The 14,474-nt window shown below is 44.8% G+C and overlaps 1 protein-coding gene and 1 long non-coding RNA gene across 3 annotated transcripts in view; one reads left to right on the forward strand and one right to left on the reverse strand.

Annotated features, from left to right (window-relative positions):
- WDFY4 (WDFY family member 4) overlaps window positions 1–14,474 on the reverse strand; it is a 298,505-nt gene that overhangs the window by 138,616 nt on the left and 145,415 nt on the right. For both annotated transcript variants that reach the window (XM_019035474.4, XM_063710084.1), the window contains one exon: window positions 12,955–13,091. In XM_019035474.4, the coding sequence (XP_018891019.4) occupies window positions 12,955–13,091 (137 nt within the window). The remainder of the gene's footprint in view (window positions 1–12,954; window positions 13,092–14,474) is intronic.
- On the forward strand, window positions 8,972–14,001 carry LOC109028651 (uncharacterized). Its single transcript, XR_002007679.3, has 5 exons — window positions 8,972–9,062; window positions 10,018–10,112; window positions 10,476–10,545; window positions 11,388–11,453; window positions 13,864–14,001. It is a non-coding gene; the product is annotated as an uncharacterized lncRNA (long non-coding RNA).

The following is a 14,474-nucleotide window of genomic DNA, read 5'->3' on the forward strand; positions in this document are numbered from 1 at the left end:
CCAAGACAGCACCTGGCCCACAAGGCAGATGATCACGAGGGTCCATCCTTTGCATCTGGAGGGGGCTCTTTCTCACCATCAACCTGCCCTCACATCTTTCCTCCTCCACCTCCTCCTCCAAGTCTCAGATCAAGCTCCTCCAAACCAGACTTGCACCCTCTCTCTTCTGGGCCCCTCTTTTTACAGCATAATTATTTCACCAGCCTAGAAGCAGGAGGACCTCCTGGGGCAGGGACTGTGCCCTTTTTCATCAGTATTCCCTGGCCTTAACCCAAGGGCCTGGAACATGGCAGGAAATCATGAGTGTGTGGGGGAGGTTGAAGGAAGCCCTCTCAGAGTGGGGACAGGGGTTTGGTAGAGGATAAGGGGAGCTACAGCCAGATGAAAATAAAGATATAGAGGCCACAGATAGAGAGTTATAGACAACTGTCCCAATTCCCTGAAGAACTTGGAATGATGCTTGGTGGCTGGCTCCTGCCACCTCCTCTGAGCCACTCCCACTCCCTCAAGGGGTGTCTGTGCCCAGCCACATGGGCCTCTCTCTGCTCTCAAATATACAAGACCATTTGTACCCCGGAGCTTTGGCATTTGCTGGGTCCTTTCCCAAGCTCTCCTCCCCCAGATGTTGGAGGGTTGCTCCTTCATCTCTCATTATCACCTCCTTGGAGAAGCTTTCTTAGACCTTCCAACCTACAGCCATCACAAGGTAAGTCTCTGGCGCATCATCTAGGTCTCTCAGATTACTTTATGTACCTAGAATTATCTCATGCATTCCCATGTGCTTGCCATCTGCTTCCCCTCAAACAGAGTGTGGGAGCCTTATCTGTTTTACTCACTGTCACCTGAGCTGCACAGCAGGGCTTAGGCTTGAGAAATCCCTTAAATCCAGAGTGGATCAGACTCAGGCTTGTTCAATTGCTCTTTCATTTGACTCGAAGATCTTAACCATTGCCACCGTCACTCCCTGTGATAGTGGATACACAAGCACCTGGGAGCCCAAGCCTCACTCTTGGGTCAGGGCTGGACTCGGTGCTTTTCTTTTTTTTTCGAGAAGGAGCTTTGCTGTTGTCACCTAGGCTGGAGGGCAATGGCTCAATCTCGGCTCACTGCAACCTCTGCCTCCAGGGTTCAAGCAATTCTCCTGCCTCAGCCTCCCGAGTAGCTGGGATTACAGGGGTGTGCCATCACACCCAGCTACTTTTTGTATTATTAGTAGAGATGGGGTTTCATCATATTGGCCAGGCCGATCTCAAACTCCTGACCTCAGGTGATCCACTTGCCTTGGTCTCCCAAAGTGCTGGGATTACAAGTGTGAGCCACTGCACCCGGCCTGCACTCAGTGCTTTCTTCTGCTGTCTCCCCTCTCTCCTCCACATTCCATCTCTCCTTCCTTCTTTGCCAGGCCCAAGAGCCAAGTTTACATCAACCCCCATCAACAACAACGAAGAGAAGAAAATTTCAGAACTTCCTGTTCTGAGACTTTGAAAGACTTTTTTAATTAACCAAAATGGTTTCTCATAATAGATGGGTCCCAGGGCGAGAAGGCGGCTGTAACTTATGCGGCAGGCGGCAGGCGCCAGGCGGCCCGGCTGTGAGTGGGGGGCCTAGCGGGTTGTGAATGGCAGCAGTGCCTCAGGAGGGCCCAGACTGATTCTCCCCTCCACGGCCATCTGCCGTTTTATCTTTTAGTTTGGGATACTTCTGTCTTTTGAATGCTAGAGCATTTTTGCCTTGATGAATATGTTTTTGAAAATAATTTAGATAAATACACAAAAATGTGTTTCCTCATAACTCATAATTTTTAAAAATTAAAAACATCTCCTGGGATGGTGATACCTTTCCCCCCAACCACTACTCTAATTTTCAGAATGCAGGTACATCTTACATTGGGAAGTCCAGTATATCTAAATCTGAACCTCAAAATAGATGCTTGCATGTAAGTATCCTTTAAAGAACTACATTCGATTTTCAAAGGATTCAACCCAGTATTCCTTTAAGTTGCTAGATTCCTAAATTAATTTCAAATCTGTTTTACTTTACAAAATCTTGATACATACAGTATACATTTTTTTTCTGAAATCCATCTACTGTTATTTATTTATTTATTTTTGGATGTCATCTAACTTGGGAGATAAACAAGCAGACTATAAGGACTCCTTAAATATAAGGACCATGTGTCATCTCTGTGTTCATAGAAAGGAGTGCTATGCCTACTCAATACTCCATGTATTGTTGAATTGCAAATGGTAAAGTATGTAAGTAAATTAAAATATTGCAAGTTGACCTGCAGATGTGGACTCTGTATTACTCAATTTTTTCCTCAATCACAGCCTTCATATATGGCATATAAACACAGCCTGACTTTGTAATAAAGTAAGTCATTATAGAGGAGAAAGAAACAAGAATATCAGCAAATACCTAGCAGATGGAGGTGAGATCTGGTTCATCTTTCCAAACTAGATGTTTCCGTTCAGGTTGAAGTTGTTGGGGAAGGAACTGAGTATCTGTCCCTAAGGACTTTTCGGTATCATTTAGATACAATGCACCTTTAAACGGGCAGTGGTTGTTACCTGGATGAGAACATTCCATTGATTCGTGGAGCTTGCATAACCTCAGTGCCTTCCTTGTTGGAAGGGTTTTCAGACCATAGTCTTGTTGCCAAAAGCAAACCAACTTTAACCCCATTTTTTGGGAGGCTGCATGGCCAAAAGAACAGTCAAAGAGATGGCATTTGGGTCACTCTCAGATTGCAGAACCCATGGTAGAGAGACAGACTCCTCCTTCAGCGACAGTTGTGACCGGGAAGAGTGTGACTGGCAGGAGGTAGGCAAGCAAGCCATGGACAAAGCAAGTCACTGTAGCTACTGATTATTCATTAAGTGTGTGGACTTTGCACTTAAGTCACAACATGGCAGACTACATTTTAAGATAAGGTTTAAGAACAAGAACCAACATTTCTGGTACAGGAAATTTTTATCAACTAGCTGAGGTAGGAGCTTGCTGCACATTAGGAGAAGATCAGCATCATCCGGTTTAAGCATCAGGGTCCCTTTGTTAGTTCGGGGTCTCTGCTAGCCCAGCCATTGTCCTTCGAGTGAACTTGCAGGAGAAAGCCCCTCTGGACAGTCAAATGAGAACAAGGCGTCCTCCTCTGGGCAGCCGCGGACCACACCACAGCTCAGGGCCTGCTGCAGAGCTCAGAAGTCAGGACACACCTGGCGACTGCTGTCTCTGGGGCGGCCTGGTCTGGCACAGGCGACCATTCCCTGCAGTGAGGACACTGCTTGCCACAGACCAGCTGGTTTCACATCTACCACCAGCTGCTGTGCAATGATGATGCCTGTCTTTCTCTGCTTGGGCCCTCAGGATAGCTGCCCGCACCCACACTGATGGGCTGTTAGTGGTTCTGCCAGTTCTATTCAGAGTCAGGCCCTGACACTGATCCTTTTAAGGGGACAAAGGACAGTCTCTCTTAGACCTCTGTATTTGCTTTGCATTTATCTCAAATCTTCTCCACACAAAACTGAGGGGCCTGGATCCAGTACCAATTATTCCTGGAAAAATCATCCAAGAAGAAGTTGAGGGAGTTCGATGTCATGAGTAGAGACTTTCTCTTCTCATCTGCATCAGGTGACATCAGCTTGATGCTCAAGTGGTCCGGCATCTTCACGTACAAAGATAACAGAGTGGACATCACATCCACTGAACTAGCTGCTTTATTAAAAGATAGGCATTCAGGATTCAATCAGAATTGTTTTAAAAATGAAAGCTATGGAGACTTGAACATGCTGGCTTCTATCTTGGGTAGCCTTTTCCAGCAGGTGTGCAGTGACTCTGTGATGTTTCAGGAAGACCCCTAATCTAAGAAGGTTACTGCGTTTAGCACTACAGTGTGCCCATTCCAGTTATAATATTTTATCAGAAGCCATCATGATCTCAGATGGAGAATATTCCATTGATTCACAGGGCTTGCACAAGCTCCGTGTCTGCTCTCTGCCCTAAGAAAGCAGGAAAATGTGAACTTACAACTAAGGATGGCTGGACTTCAAGTTTGATATGTGCAGTTTCTCTTTCCTGCATGCGTAAGGGAATGTGTGTAACCTATTTTCAGCAAGTCATGGATGATATTCCCTGAACCTAACCTGACAGAAAACATACATTAGAAGATTTGCCCTAAAATACCTTTAAAGGGAAGGCTCAGCTAGAGAATTTAAGGCAGGAATTACAGAAACTTTTCCGAAAAAAAAAAAATCAGTTGTGATATGTTTAAACATGAAGGACACAAATACAAACAAACATTAAATAAAATGATCAAATAAGAAAAAAGCACAAAATGATCAAATAAGAAAAAAGCACAAAGTGCAGTAACAAATATATCAATGGAACAGTCTGTGTCTTATAGTACTTATTACCTTGCTACCACTCAAGAGCTGAACAGCCCAATGGAAACTTTAATATATACCACTAGCAGCAAAATAACTGCTTTTATTGAAGAAGAAACAAACAAAAACTGTGTTGCTCTAAGCAATTTTGAAATGAATATCTGATTCAAAACTTCCCCTGTGCATATAATTGCATGCTAATTTACATTTTAATTACTTCCTAAGAAATCAAAAGCATTTGTTGACAGTAGAACATAATGTCAACTTCACGGTGCTCTGTTGGTGGATGCTTAATGAACTTAATTAGATAATTAGTGATGTTAATTATCTTTCTATTATGAAGATAAAGATATCTCACAAATGATGCACTCAGTAAAGAAACATCATTAAAGGTATCAGTGTTTGCTTTGTTCATTTACATGTATTTTTCAGACTCCTATAACAGACACTTGTGATAGACCAGAGACACTTAAGACTTCCTTAAAATGGAAAAAGAAAAACCACTGTCTTTCTTCATCCAGCTCTTATCCTTCCCCCTTATTCTGGATACTAATGCTGTACTGGTGATGTTACCACTTTTTCAAAATCTGGGCTGTAGGGAACTCTCGTCCTTGTTCAGTTCTGCTGCTGAGTTTCTGGTGCAATTGATCAGACTCCTTCCCGCTTCCTTCTCACTGGTGTGATAGGTGAATTCTAATGTCAATTGCTTGCACAATGGGATGTGTCTATGTGTGTGTGTGTGGGGGGGGGGGTGTGCATGTACACATGTGTGTGAGAGAGAGAGAGAAAGAGAGTGGGGGGGTGTGTGTGTGTGCGTGAGAGAGGTGTGTGTGTGTGTGTGTGTGTATGTGTATGTGTGTGTGTGTGTCAAGGGAAGAGCAAAAATGAGAGAGAAGGCTCTGGTTGAGTGTCCAGAAAACCTAAAAGGATAATGGAGCCCCTCCCCACCGCCCCAGGCTGGTTGAATTTCCCTGATGCTGCAGTGTGTCCCCACCTCCATCACCAGACTCTGTCCCTCTGGGGAAGGTCATTCTGGGTGCGGCGTAGGAAGCACAGCTGCCTGCAAGACTGAGGGCAATGATACAGCCCACATAGACTTTACTTTCAGTTGAAGTGAAAACAGAAACTTTTGAGGTTTAAAAAATAACACTAGACTTCATTACATTTTTGTTCCTTCCTTGCCCCCAAATACCACCATAATCAGAGCATAATGGATATCCCGTCTGGAAATATTCCTAGCCCAGACAGTACGATGAAGAGCTCTCAGGCCAGGCTGGGAGAGAGGCATTATTTTTAGGGTCAGTTATCTCAGGAAAAGCACCAAGAGCAAAGAGGTCCTTGGCAGCATTGCCCACCACAATTAAGAAAACCAATATTCCATTTAGCAGAAGGTCTTAGAACATGGCTCGCGCCAGTAGAGCAGTTTATACTTTTCAAAGTGTTTTTTAAATTATACTTTCCTTTCTGAGTGGTTTTATTTATCTAACAGATAGTCCTCTTTAATTACTTACTCAAAAGACTTTTCCTCCCACTGAATACAACTGCGTTTTCCAACAATACAGCATTGTGATTTCTTAGAAACACTGTTTTCAGGTTTTCTGAGTCTCCCTTATCTTTTCTGTGGTTTTTAATAATTTATCCCTCCAGCCTGCTTTCTCTTCATCTGTGGATACAAGCTGGCCTTTCTGCTTTCCTGCCATGCCAGTAAGAACCTATCACAAGATCTCACCTCTCTCTGGGTCCTCTGACTCTTGCATTTTAGAAATCCTCACGTGTCTTCATTTTCCTCCAGGTTGAGGCCACCTACCTCCAAATCCCTCTCTTAAAGTCATATTCATCTCCTGGGGAAGACCCTTCTCTCTTTCCCACGAACATTATGTTGAATCTACTACAACTTTAAGTAAAAATGTTTCACACGATGACCTTCTGAATATCAGATTTTAAAAATGTCATGCAACCTTTTAAAGATCTTTAACTCTTTTTCAGAAGAATTTCTCTGAGAATTCTGACTTCTGTTTTCACAACTGCATTTTGACATCCTCAGCTCAGCTCTGTTGTACCAGTTACTTCCCCTGCATTTCAAACCAGTTCTTTCTATTTTCAAAAATCCATTCTCACTCCCAGTACTCTCTGGGCTCGTGAGCTTTTTATCCCAGGGAAGTGAAATCTGAGGCCTGCGCCTGGAGTGCTGCTCAGCTCCTGAACATGGAGAGCCCAAGCGTTTAACTAGAAAGCAGCTGTGTCATCGCAGAGCTTATTGCCTTTCTTCCTGAAACTGCAGCATGGGATTCTCCAAGGCTCAACGTGCCCTCAGCCTCAGCAAGACCCTCCTCTCATCAGCAGGAGACAAACACAAACGTGCCAGCAAGCAAGACCAGGTGCTACTTGATCACTCCCGCAATGATGGCTAAAGCCTTCCAGTTCTGCACATTTGCTTTCCTCTCTGCAATCTTTATTTGGGCCCCATGATTTCTTTAAAGAGAAAATAAGCATACAGAAACAGTAATGCATGACATAATACGATGTCTGGGATGTTGCTTCAGAATTATTCAGTGCACAGGGGGGAAGTGGGAAGTCATAAGGAGAGAAAATTGGCCATGAGTTGAAAATTGTTGAAGTCAAGTGATGGATAGATACATGGGGATTCATCACATTATTTTACTACTTATGTATATGTTTGAGAATTTCCACAATGATTTTTTTTTCAAAAAGATAATGGGTGAAGTGCTCAGAGGGGATAGTCAAAAACATCATTTCCCTCACAGAGGACCTCAGCCAGAGCTGCCCTTAACAGAGCTGTCACTGAGTTGCTGGCCTCAGTCAGCATCTTGTCCTCTGCCGGGGCAGAGCTGCTTCATGCTAGGGTGGGTGACGGCAGGTCTGGCACCTGGTTAGGGAAGGAGCTGATGGCAGACCCCAGGCACCCTGCCCACATAAGTGCCCTGCCTCTGAAGTCTCCAAGGCGCCCAATGGTGGGCACTGCTGGTTTTATCGGAGGTCTCATAGGGCAGCCTTTAGGGGACCCCCGAGAAAGGTGTGGGGCAAACTTCTAATGTTCCCCTGTCCTTGCCAGGGCAGATGTAGAATTCCTACGGAAAGCTTTTACTTTTTTTAGCAATTCCAGTGGATCATCCTCATGCTTCTGGTGCCCTCTCATCCCATTCTGTTAATTCTTACACAGCCCTGACTTCCCTGCGTGGGCCATTTCAGTTTGCTAATACCTGGCTTTGAAAACAGCAACTGGAAGCTTGCTTAGCTATCTCCTAAAGCCATGGAATTGTGGGGAACGCAGGGCTCTGCCCTCCTCCGTGTGAATCCTGTTCTTCTATAAGTCCCCCAATTTTTGCTGGCAGGCTGGTGAGTGGGTCCCCTTCCTCTGGTGGGTCCTGCCTGGCCCACTGCCTGGGATAGCTGTCCATATGTATACAGTTGATCCCAGGAGGAAAGTGGGCTGAAATCCAGCTTATGCTCTATGTACACAGGTCAGGGGCTGCCCAGAGAGACTCCCACCCCTTTAAGGGCTGGAAGTCACCTTTTACTCTCAACCCCACTCCTCTGGTTCTTATTTTTCTCCACTCTCTGTGGAATCCCACAGAGCCATCTGAATGCCAGACTTCCCACCCCCAGGTGCTGTCTCTTCTCAGAGCCAGGCCTGCCCTGGGTGGCCCTCTTTTCTCACCTGTCCCAGCCTCACTTGAACAGAATTTTCTGTGTGTTATCGTTGTTCACTACTCCAGCTACAGCTACTGCAGCCCCCACTATCTCCCACCTGAATCACACTACAGCCCCCTGCCACCCACAGTTTGGCTCCCCACCAGGGGCCCTCACCTGTAATCTCACCTATAGGAGCAGATGCCATGCCTCTGTTTAACCTCTCACCTACAGGTAAACATGAGTGTCTAGGCTGGCCTGTGGTACCCCCTGACCTGGCTTTTACTCACTGCCTTGGCCCCTTTCTTACCACCTGTTATGCCTCTGGCCTTCTCCCTGCCCGAGAGCTCTCCTCTGCACAGGCTTTGACCTTCCTCCTCCCAGACTCAGCTCTAGGCGTCACCTCCTCCATGGCCCCTTCCTAACCAGCTTCCAGCCCCCTGACTCCTATGCACATTTTCTGATTGCTAATGCTTTTATATAAACAGATGATGACACACATTGCATTTTAGAATATTTTCAATTTTCATAAAAGTTACAAAGATAGTAGAGCGTTTTCATCTACCCTTCACCTGTTTTCCTATAAAGTTATTAACATCCCACATTGCCATGGTGTACCTGTCAAAACTAAGAAACCAACATTGGTTGTTGATGTCTTTTCAGCTGTTTTTAAACAAGGAAGTCTGGAATTGAGTACGTAAGCAGAGCTGAATCCACGGCTGTGAAGAGGGGAGCTGGCCAGCCTGTACAGTCTGGATTCTCCAGGCAGATGGTGGACATGAGAAAGTGGCCTGCACCCTGGGTTGCCCTTTGGTGGCCTCAAGGGAGTCCAAGTTCCCAACCTCTGTCGAACAAGCTGACACTCACAGCCTTCTAGAGATAGTGGGTGATGTCACAATTTGCTCCCACAGGGGACTGTGATGGGGTCAGGGGGAGAAGAAGAAGAAATAACATCTATCAAATCAGCCCTGCCTCAAAGTTCAGCTCACCCACCAGGAATAAAACATTTTCTACTGAAAATGAAGATAGGTAAGAGGAATTATGAATTCTATATCATATGTCTCACTCCAAGGAACAATTTATCAGTGCTATAGGGCTGTCAGCTGCTGACATGATAAGGAATAACACCAAATGAATAATGTTTCCTCCAATACCAACTCCTTTAATTACAAGCCTCTTCTTTCCAGAAGAGAGACAGAAGATGCAGAAACCCCAATTTCATGCACTTGTGCCTGAATAATGTCTCCATGCTGCTTTTTCCAGATGGCGACCTTCTCACTGGAGGGACTAATGATGTGGGCATATTTAGGGAAAAACCAATAACGGAGTCTTTAACCTTCAACAACAAAAAGCATGTTGTACAAAATGTTCCTTGGGATACATTAGAAAATATCAATTACATTGCTCACTGAGGTGTAATCAGCTGTAATAATCAAAATTAATTTTTAAAAATAATTAAACAGACCCCAGGGCAAATAGTTGATGCTCTTATCCTATGACATCACAGTGTACATATGTACCTGAGAAGTTGTGCCTTCTGTTAGCGACAAAGGCATCTCACGGAGTTGAGTGATGGATGCAGTGTCTGAAAGCTGGCAAGTTTCATCTCAGCAAAAGGAGGGGGAGCATCTATCCCCTTGCTCTAAGCACTTCCATCTGCATTCTTTAAGGGCCTACCATGTAGCAGGCACTGTGCCCATCCAAGACTGAGTTACCAGTACAAGATGTTGCTAAGCAAAGATGCAGTTAATTTTAAAAATTAAAACATAGTCCTTGTTTCAAAAATAATGTGTCTTTTAAAATCTACAAGATAATTTAAAGTGTAGAAAGAAAAAATCAAATTGAAGGGAAAGTGGGGTCAATGGAGAAGAATGAAGCCAGGGAGAAGGTATCTATGTATGCATTTGTATGAGTAGGTGGCTTAAAAATTTATCCCACTAGTTGTGTGCAATTACAAAAGCTTAACCATGCTTATCTCTCTCAGTTTCTGAGTGTCCAGATCAAAGACAGAAACATAATCTGTTGCAAAATTTCTGCTCTTCTTGAGTTGCTGAAAGTAGTTGTTCCTGGTGCTAAAAGGTGAGGGAGACATTCCCCGTGGCTGCCTGGAAGCTGGGGTGGCTGCGGGTGACTCCCTCCACTTCAGTTCAGCCACACTGGCCTTTGCTGCCCAGCACACACGCACCTCAGTGACATTGCCCAACTGTCCTCTCTGCCTGATCCTCTTTCCCAGAGCATCTCAAAGCTCATGTTCTTCATAAATTATCTCCTCTGCTCCAAGGCATCCTTGCCAAAGATTACTTTGCTGACCTTCTCCATCTGAACAAGCCCAGCCCCTCTCTTGCCACCCTCCCTGCCTTACCCTGCATGGTTTTTCCTCATTGCCATCAGTTCTCCCAATATTTACAAATGTATTTGCTTATTGTCTATCTTACTTCCTAGACTGCAGCTCCTTGAGAGAAGAGAATATGTCAGTTTTGTTCTCTGCTGTAACTTCAATGCTGAGAGCAAGGTACAGAGTAAGCACTCAATAAATATTTGTTGAATGAACAAGTGAATAAGACCTTAATGGATATAGAAGACAAAATCTTCAGCAGCCTGCCCTCACCCAAGACAGAGCCGGCTTTGGATATTCTTTCTCCCAGATCTCTCAATGTGAGCCAAGAGCAAACTGTTAAAAGCCACTTGGGACACCTATGTGGCCCTAAACATGGCGGTCTACTCAGGCTTCTTTCATACGAGCTGTTGCTCAACGCATGTCCCCAGGACTCGGAGGCAGCTGAGCTGTGTCAATGAGAGTGACTAGAGGGGAAGGGAGAAGGGCACTGGCAAGAGGCAGCATCAACAGGTGTGAGGGTTCCCATGAGATGAATGCCCATGCCCAGCACCCTAACATCCCTTCCCTAGCTCCCAGCCAGGCTTGTCCTGACCTCCTGGGGACAATGGCCAAGGAAGAGAAGCTCCATGATGAAGCCAAGGAAAGAGGGGCTGGGCCCCTTCTGTCTCAAGTGACACTGGTCAGGAGCAGGTATCTGGGCACAAGTGGGAATGCTCCAAGTTTTAGGACTTGGTACACATATCACCTATAGGATGATCTTGACCTTGGCAGAGAGAGCTAGAAGGCCAAATGGAATTTGTAAACAGTCTCCTATTTCTAAAGCATTTACAGCTTCCAAGGGCTCCACATGCTCTATTATAAACAGCGTATTCCCAGTGGTAAGTTCAGGAATGAAAGCTCTGAGAGGTTCCATAAATTCCCTAAGGTCCTCCTTAGCAGCACAAAGATGGGATCCTATCTTCACTCTGACATTTAATGACTGAAAAGCCCTTAACTTTCTTTTTTTTTTTTTTCAGATTCAGCTTCCACATTTTTATAACAAGGCTATAATACCTGTCTGATGCAGCTATTATAAAATCTGAGTGAGTTACTCACACATTCATGTATTCAATCAGTGAGTCTATCAATGAACTTATCGAACAGTGCCTTTAACAAGTCAATTCCCTGAGAATACAGCCTGAATAAGACATGTGCTTTGCCCTTAGCTCTTAGCATCAGGTAGCTGGTCAGCCCAGCCATTCATTTCTGGACTTCCCTTCTATGTCTGGACTCTTTCTAGGCCCTGAAGCCTATGATTCCCAAAGCCTGGGAAAAGAAAGGCCTTTTCCTCGGCTGCCTGAGCACTTACAGGCAGTTACAGATTCTGAGCTGGTGGGATTTAGGCTCCACCTCATTTCCCAAATTCATGGGCCAAGAGCTAGGATTATGTTAATGTGTCTGTCAGCTGTCAACTTTACCTCCCTGAGGAACCTTTCTGGGTTCTCAAAGCTATTTATCCCACTGGGGAGTTAAGTAAACTGCCCAAGGTCTCCTGACCCTACAGCCATGTCTAGCAAAAACCACAGTCCACCTCTGAAGAAGTCAGTGCCCCTGGCATTATAATATATCACTGGCATTAGAATATATCACAGATCATGCATTTCCAAAAGAGCCTCAGCAACATTTCCAGTCCCACATGTTCCTGCAGAACCTCGTCACTCCCCCATGAGAAGGTGGAGTCTATTTCCCTTCCCTTGAACTTGGGCAGAATTTTTTCCCCATCTTGATGGAGGTGACACTGCATGGCTCCTGAAGCTAGATCATAAAAGGTAATGCAGTTTCTGCCTGGTGAGCTCTCTCTCTCCATTGTCTTTTGAAACCCTGCTACCATGCTGTAAGGAAGCCCAGTTCACATGAGGAGGCCATGTGTAGGTGTTCCAGCCAATAGCCCCTCTTAAGGTCTCAGACTAAAGCCAGCACCAACCAACAGATATATGAGTAACTCAGCCTTCCAATGATCCCCACTGAGGCCCCAGACACTGTGGGGCAGAGATAACCTGTCCCCCCACCCACTGTACTTGTACAGTGTTGTACGTTGTTGTACCTTACAACAACGTTCCTGATCTCTCTCTCTCTCTCTCTCTCTCACACACACACACACACACACACACACTGTTGGCGCCAATGAGTTTTAGGAAGACTTGTTTTGCAGGTTTTGAGAAATTGATTAGAAAACCCCAACGGGTCTGCCCCACACAGTAAAGAGGGCCTACCCAACACAGTCAAAGTGGCCCAACCCTGTGTCTCCTGGCAATGAAGTGAATGTTTCTGTCCACCTTTGCTGGGCTCACACCCCTAGCTGCTGCTGAGTGGTGGGCTAGTGCCCTCTGAATACGTCTGACTCCAGTTGAGAATGGGAACAAGGAGCCAGCCTAATACAGCCTAAACATAGCCTCTACTGGGGAGCTACATGCATACCCTCAAATGCTCACAAGGACGTGGAGTTAGATCATGTCTAGTAACAGGCAGCAAAGAAGAGATATGACTCATGGGGTTTGAAGCAAATGCCTGATACTTTTCTGAGGAAAAGGGGTCTGGGCTCACCTCTGTCTTGCACTCAGGGTCCTTGGCCTGCCGCCCAGGCATCAGCTTCATGGCTGAGGACAGGCTTCCACTCCACAAAGTGACTTTGCTGTGGTGTGCAACATTTGAACGACTTGCCAGTGACTTCTTCTCAGATGCTGAGGGCAGGGAAGCAAAGAATGTCAGAGGTGAAGTGAGAGCACACACTATTTTCATAGCTAGCTTGGCTTTCAAAGGGCCAACCCGGGGCATGAGCCCCCTGTGGTTGCCTCCAAAAAGAGAAACAACCCAGGCTACAAGCTCACATTGCCGTCTTCTGACCTTCCTTTGGCTAAGAAACACTGTGGGCTTTGAGGTCACCAGACTTAGCCTAAACTCCTAGCTCCACAGTTTGTTGATCCACAATGAGATGTTGAGCAGATTAACTAAAGTTGCTGAGCCTCAGTTTTCTCATCCTGTGAAATGGGGATAACAATATCTAAACCAATTGAGGGGTCATGAATATTACATAAGATGTGTTTAAAGACCCCGGAACATAGAAAGTGTTCAGTATAAGACTGTGGGCAAAAAGAGAGTTATTTGTAAGCTTTACAGTTTTACTACTTTATTCCACTCTATGTGCATGGATATGTATATCCTATTTTACTTTTCTCTGAAATAGAATCTGACATTTTGACTTTAAAAGTACATGAAAGTAGATAGGTATTGCTATCGTTTGAATGTGTGTTCCCTCCAAAATTCACGTTGAAACTTAATCCCAATTGTGGTGGTACTAAGAAGTGGGACCTTTTGGGAGGTGATTAAAATATGAGGGTTCTACGTTCATGAATGAATTAGTGTCTTATAAAAGGGCTGAAGGGGGCCATCCCAGGCCATTTTTGCCCTTCTGTCTCTTCCAACATGGGAGGACACAGCATTTCTCCCTTACAGAGGATACAGCAACAAGGTACCATCTTAGAAGCAGATGCCAGACACAGCCCTCAGCAGACACCAGATCTACTGGCACCTTGATTTTGAACTTCCCAGCCTCCAGAACTGAGCAAATAAATTTCTATTATTTGTAAATCACTCAGTCTGTGGTATTTTGTTATAGCAGCATAAATGGACAAAACCAGATATGTATATACACACTTGCCGGGACTAATTTAGAAAGCCAATTTAGAAGGAGATTCTGGGCCACTGGACAGTCTGGGACAATATACATGGAAATAACTAACTCTTGAATCACTGCACATTTTGTGATTCTGAAAGATGTACAAGTATAGGAGGTGTAAGTTGAGAGCAGTGATCACCTTGAAAACAAAATTAAAAATTCATTCTTGCAGCTGCATTGACTAATATGCAAAAATGTTGCTTATTAGTACCAAATACTAATATGATAAAAATGTTGAGGTCACTAACAGAATAGAATGCAAGGGACATTAATATTTTGGGGATGAAAACTTTCATTTCATGAAGTGACAGGACATGAGGAAGCTAAGCTCAAGGACATTGCATGACAGTGAAAGGTTTCAAAGCTGGTAGGTGGATAACAGGGTAGG

Source organism: Gorilla gorilla, chromosome 8 (assembly GCF_029281585.2).
Source record: "Gorilla gorilla gorilla isolate KB3781 chromosome 8, NHGRI_mGorGor1-v2.1_pri, whole genome shotgun sequence".
In the NCBI taxonomy this organism is placed as follows: domain Eukaryota; kingdom Metazoa; phylum Chordata; class Mammalia; order Primates; family Hominidae; genus Gorilla; species Gorilla gorilla.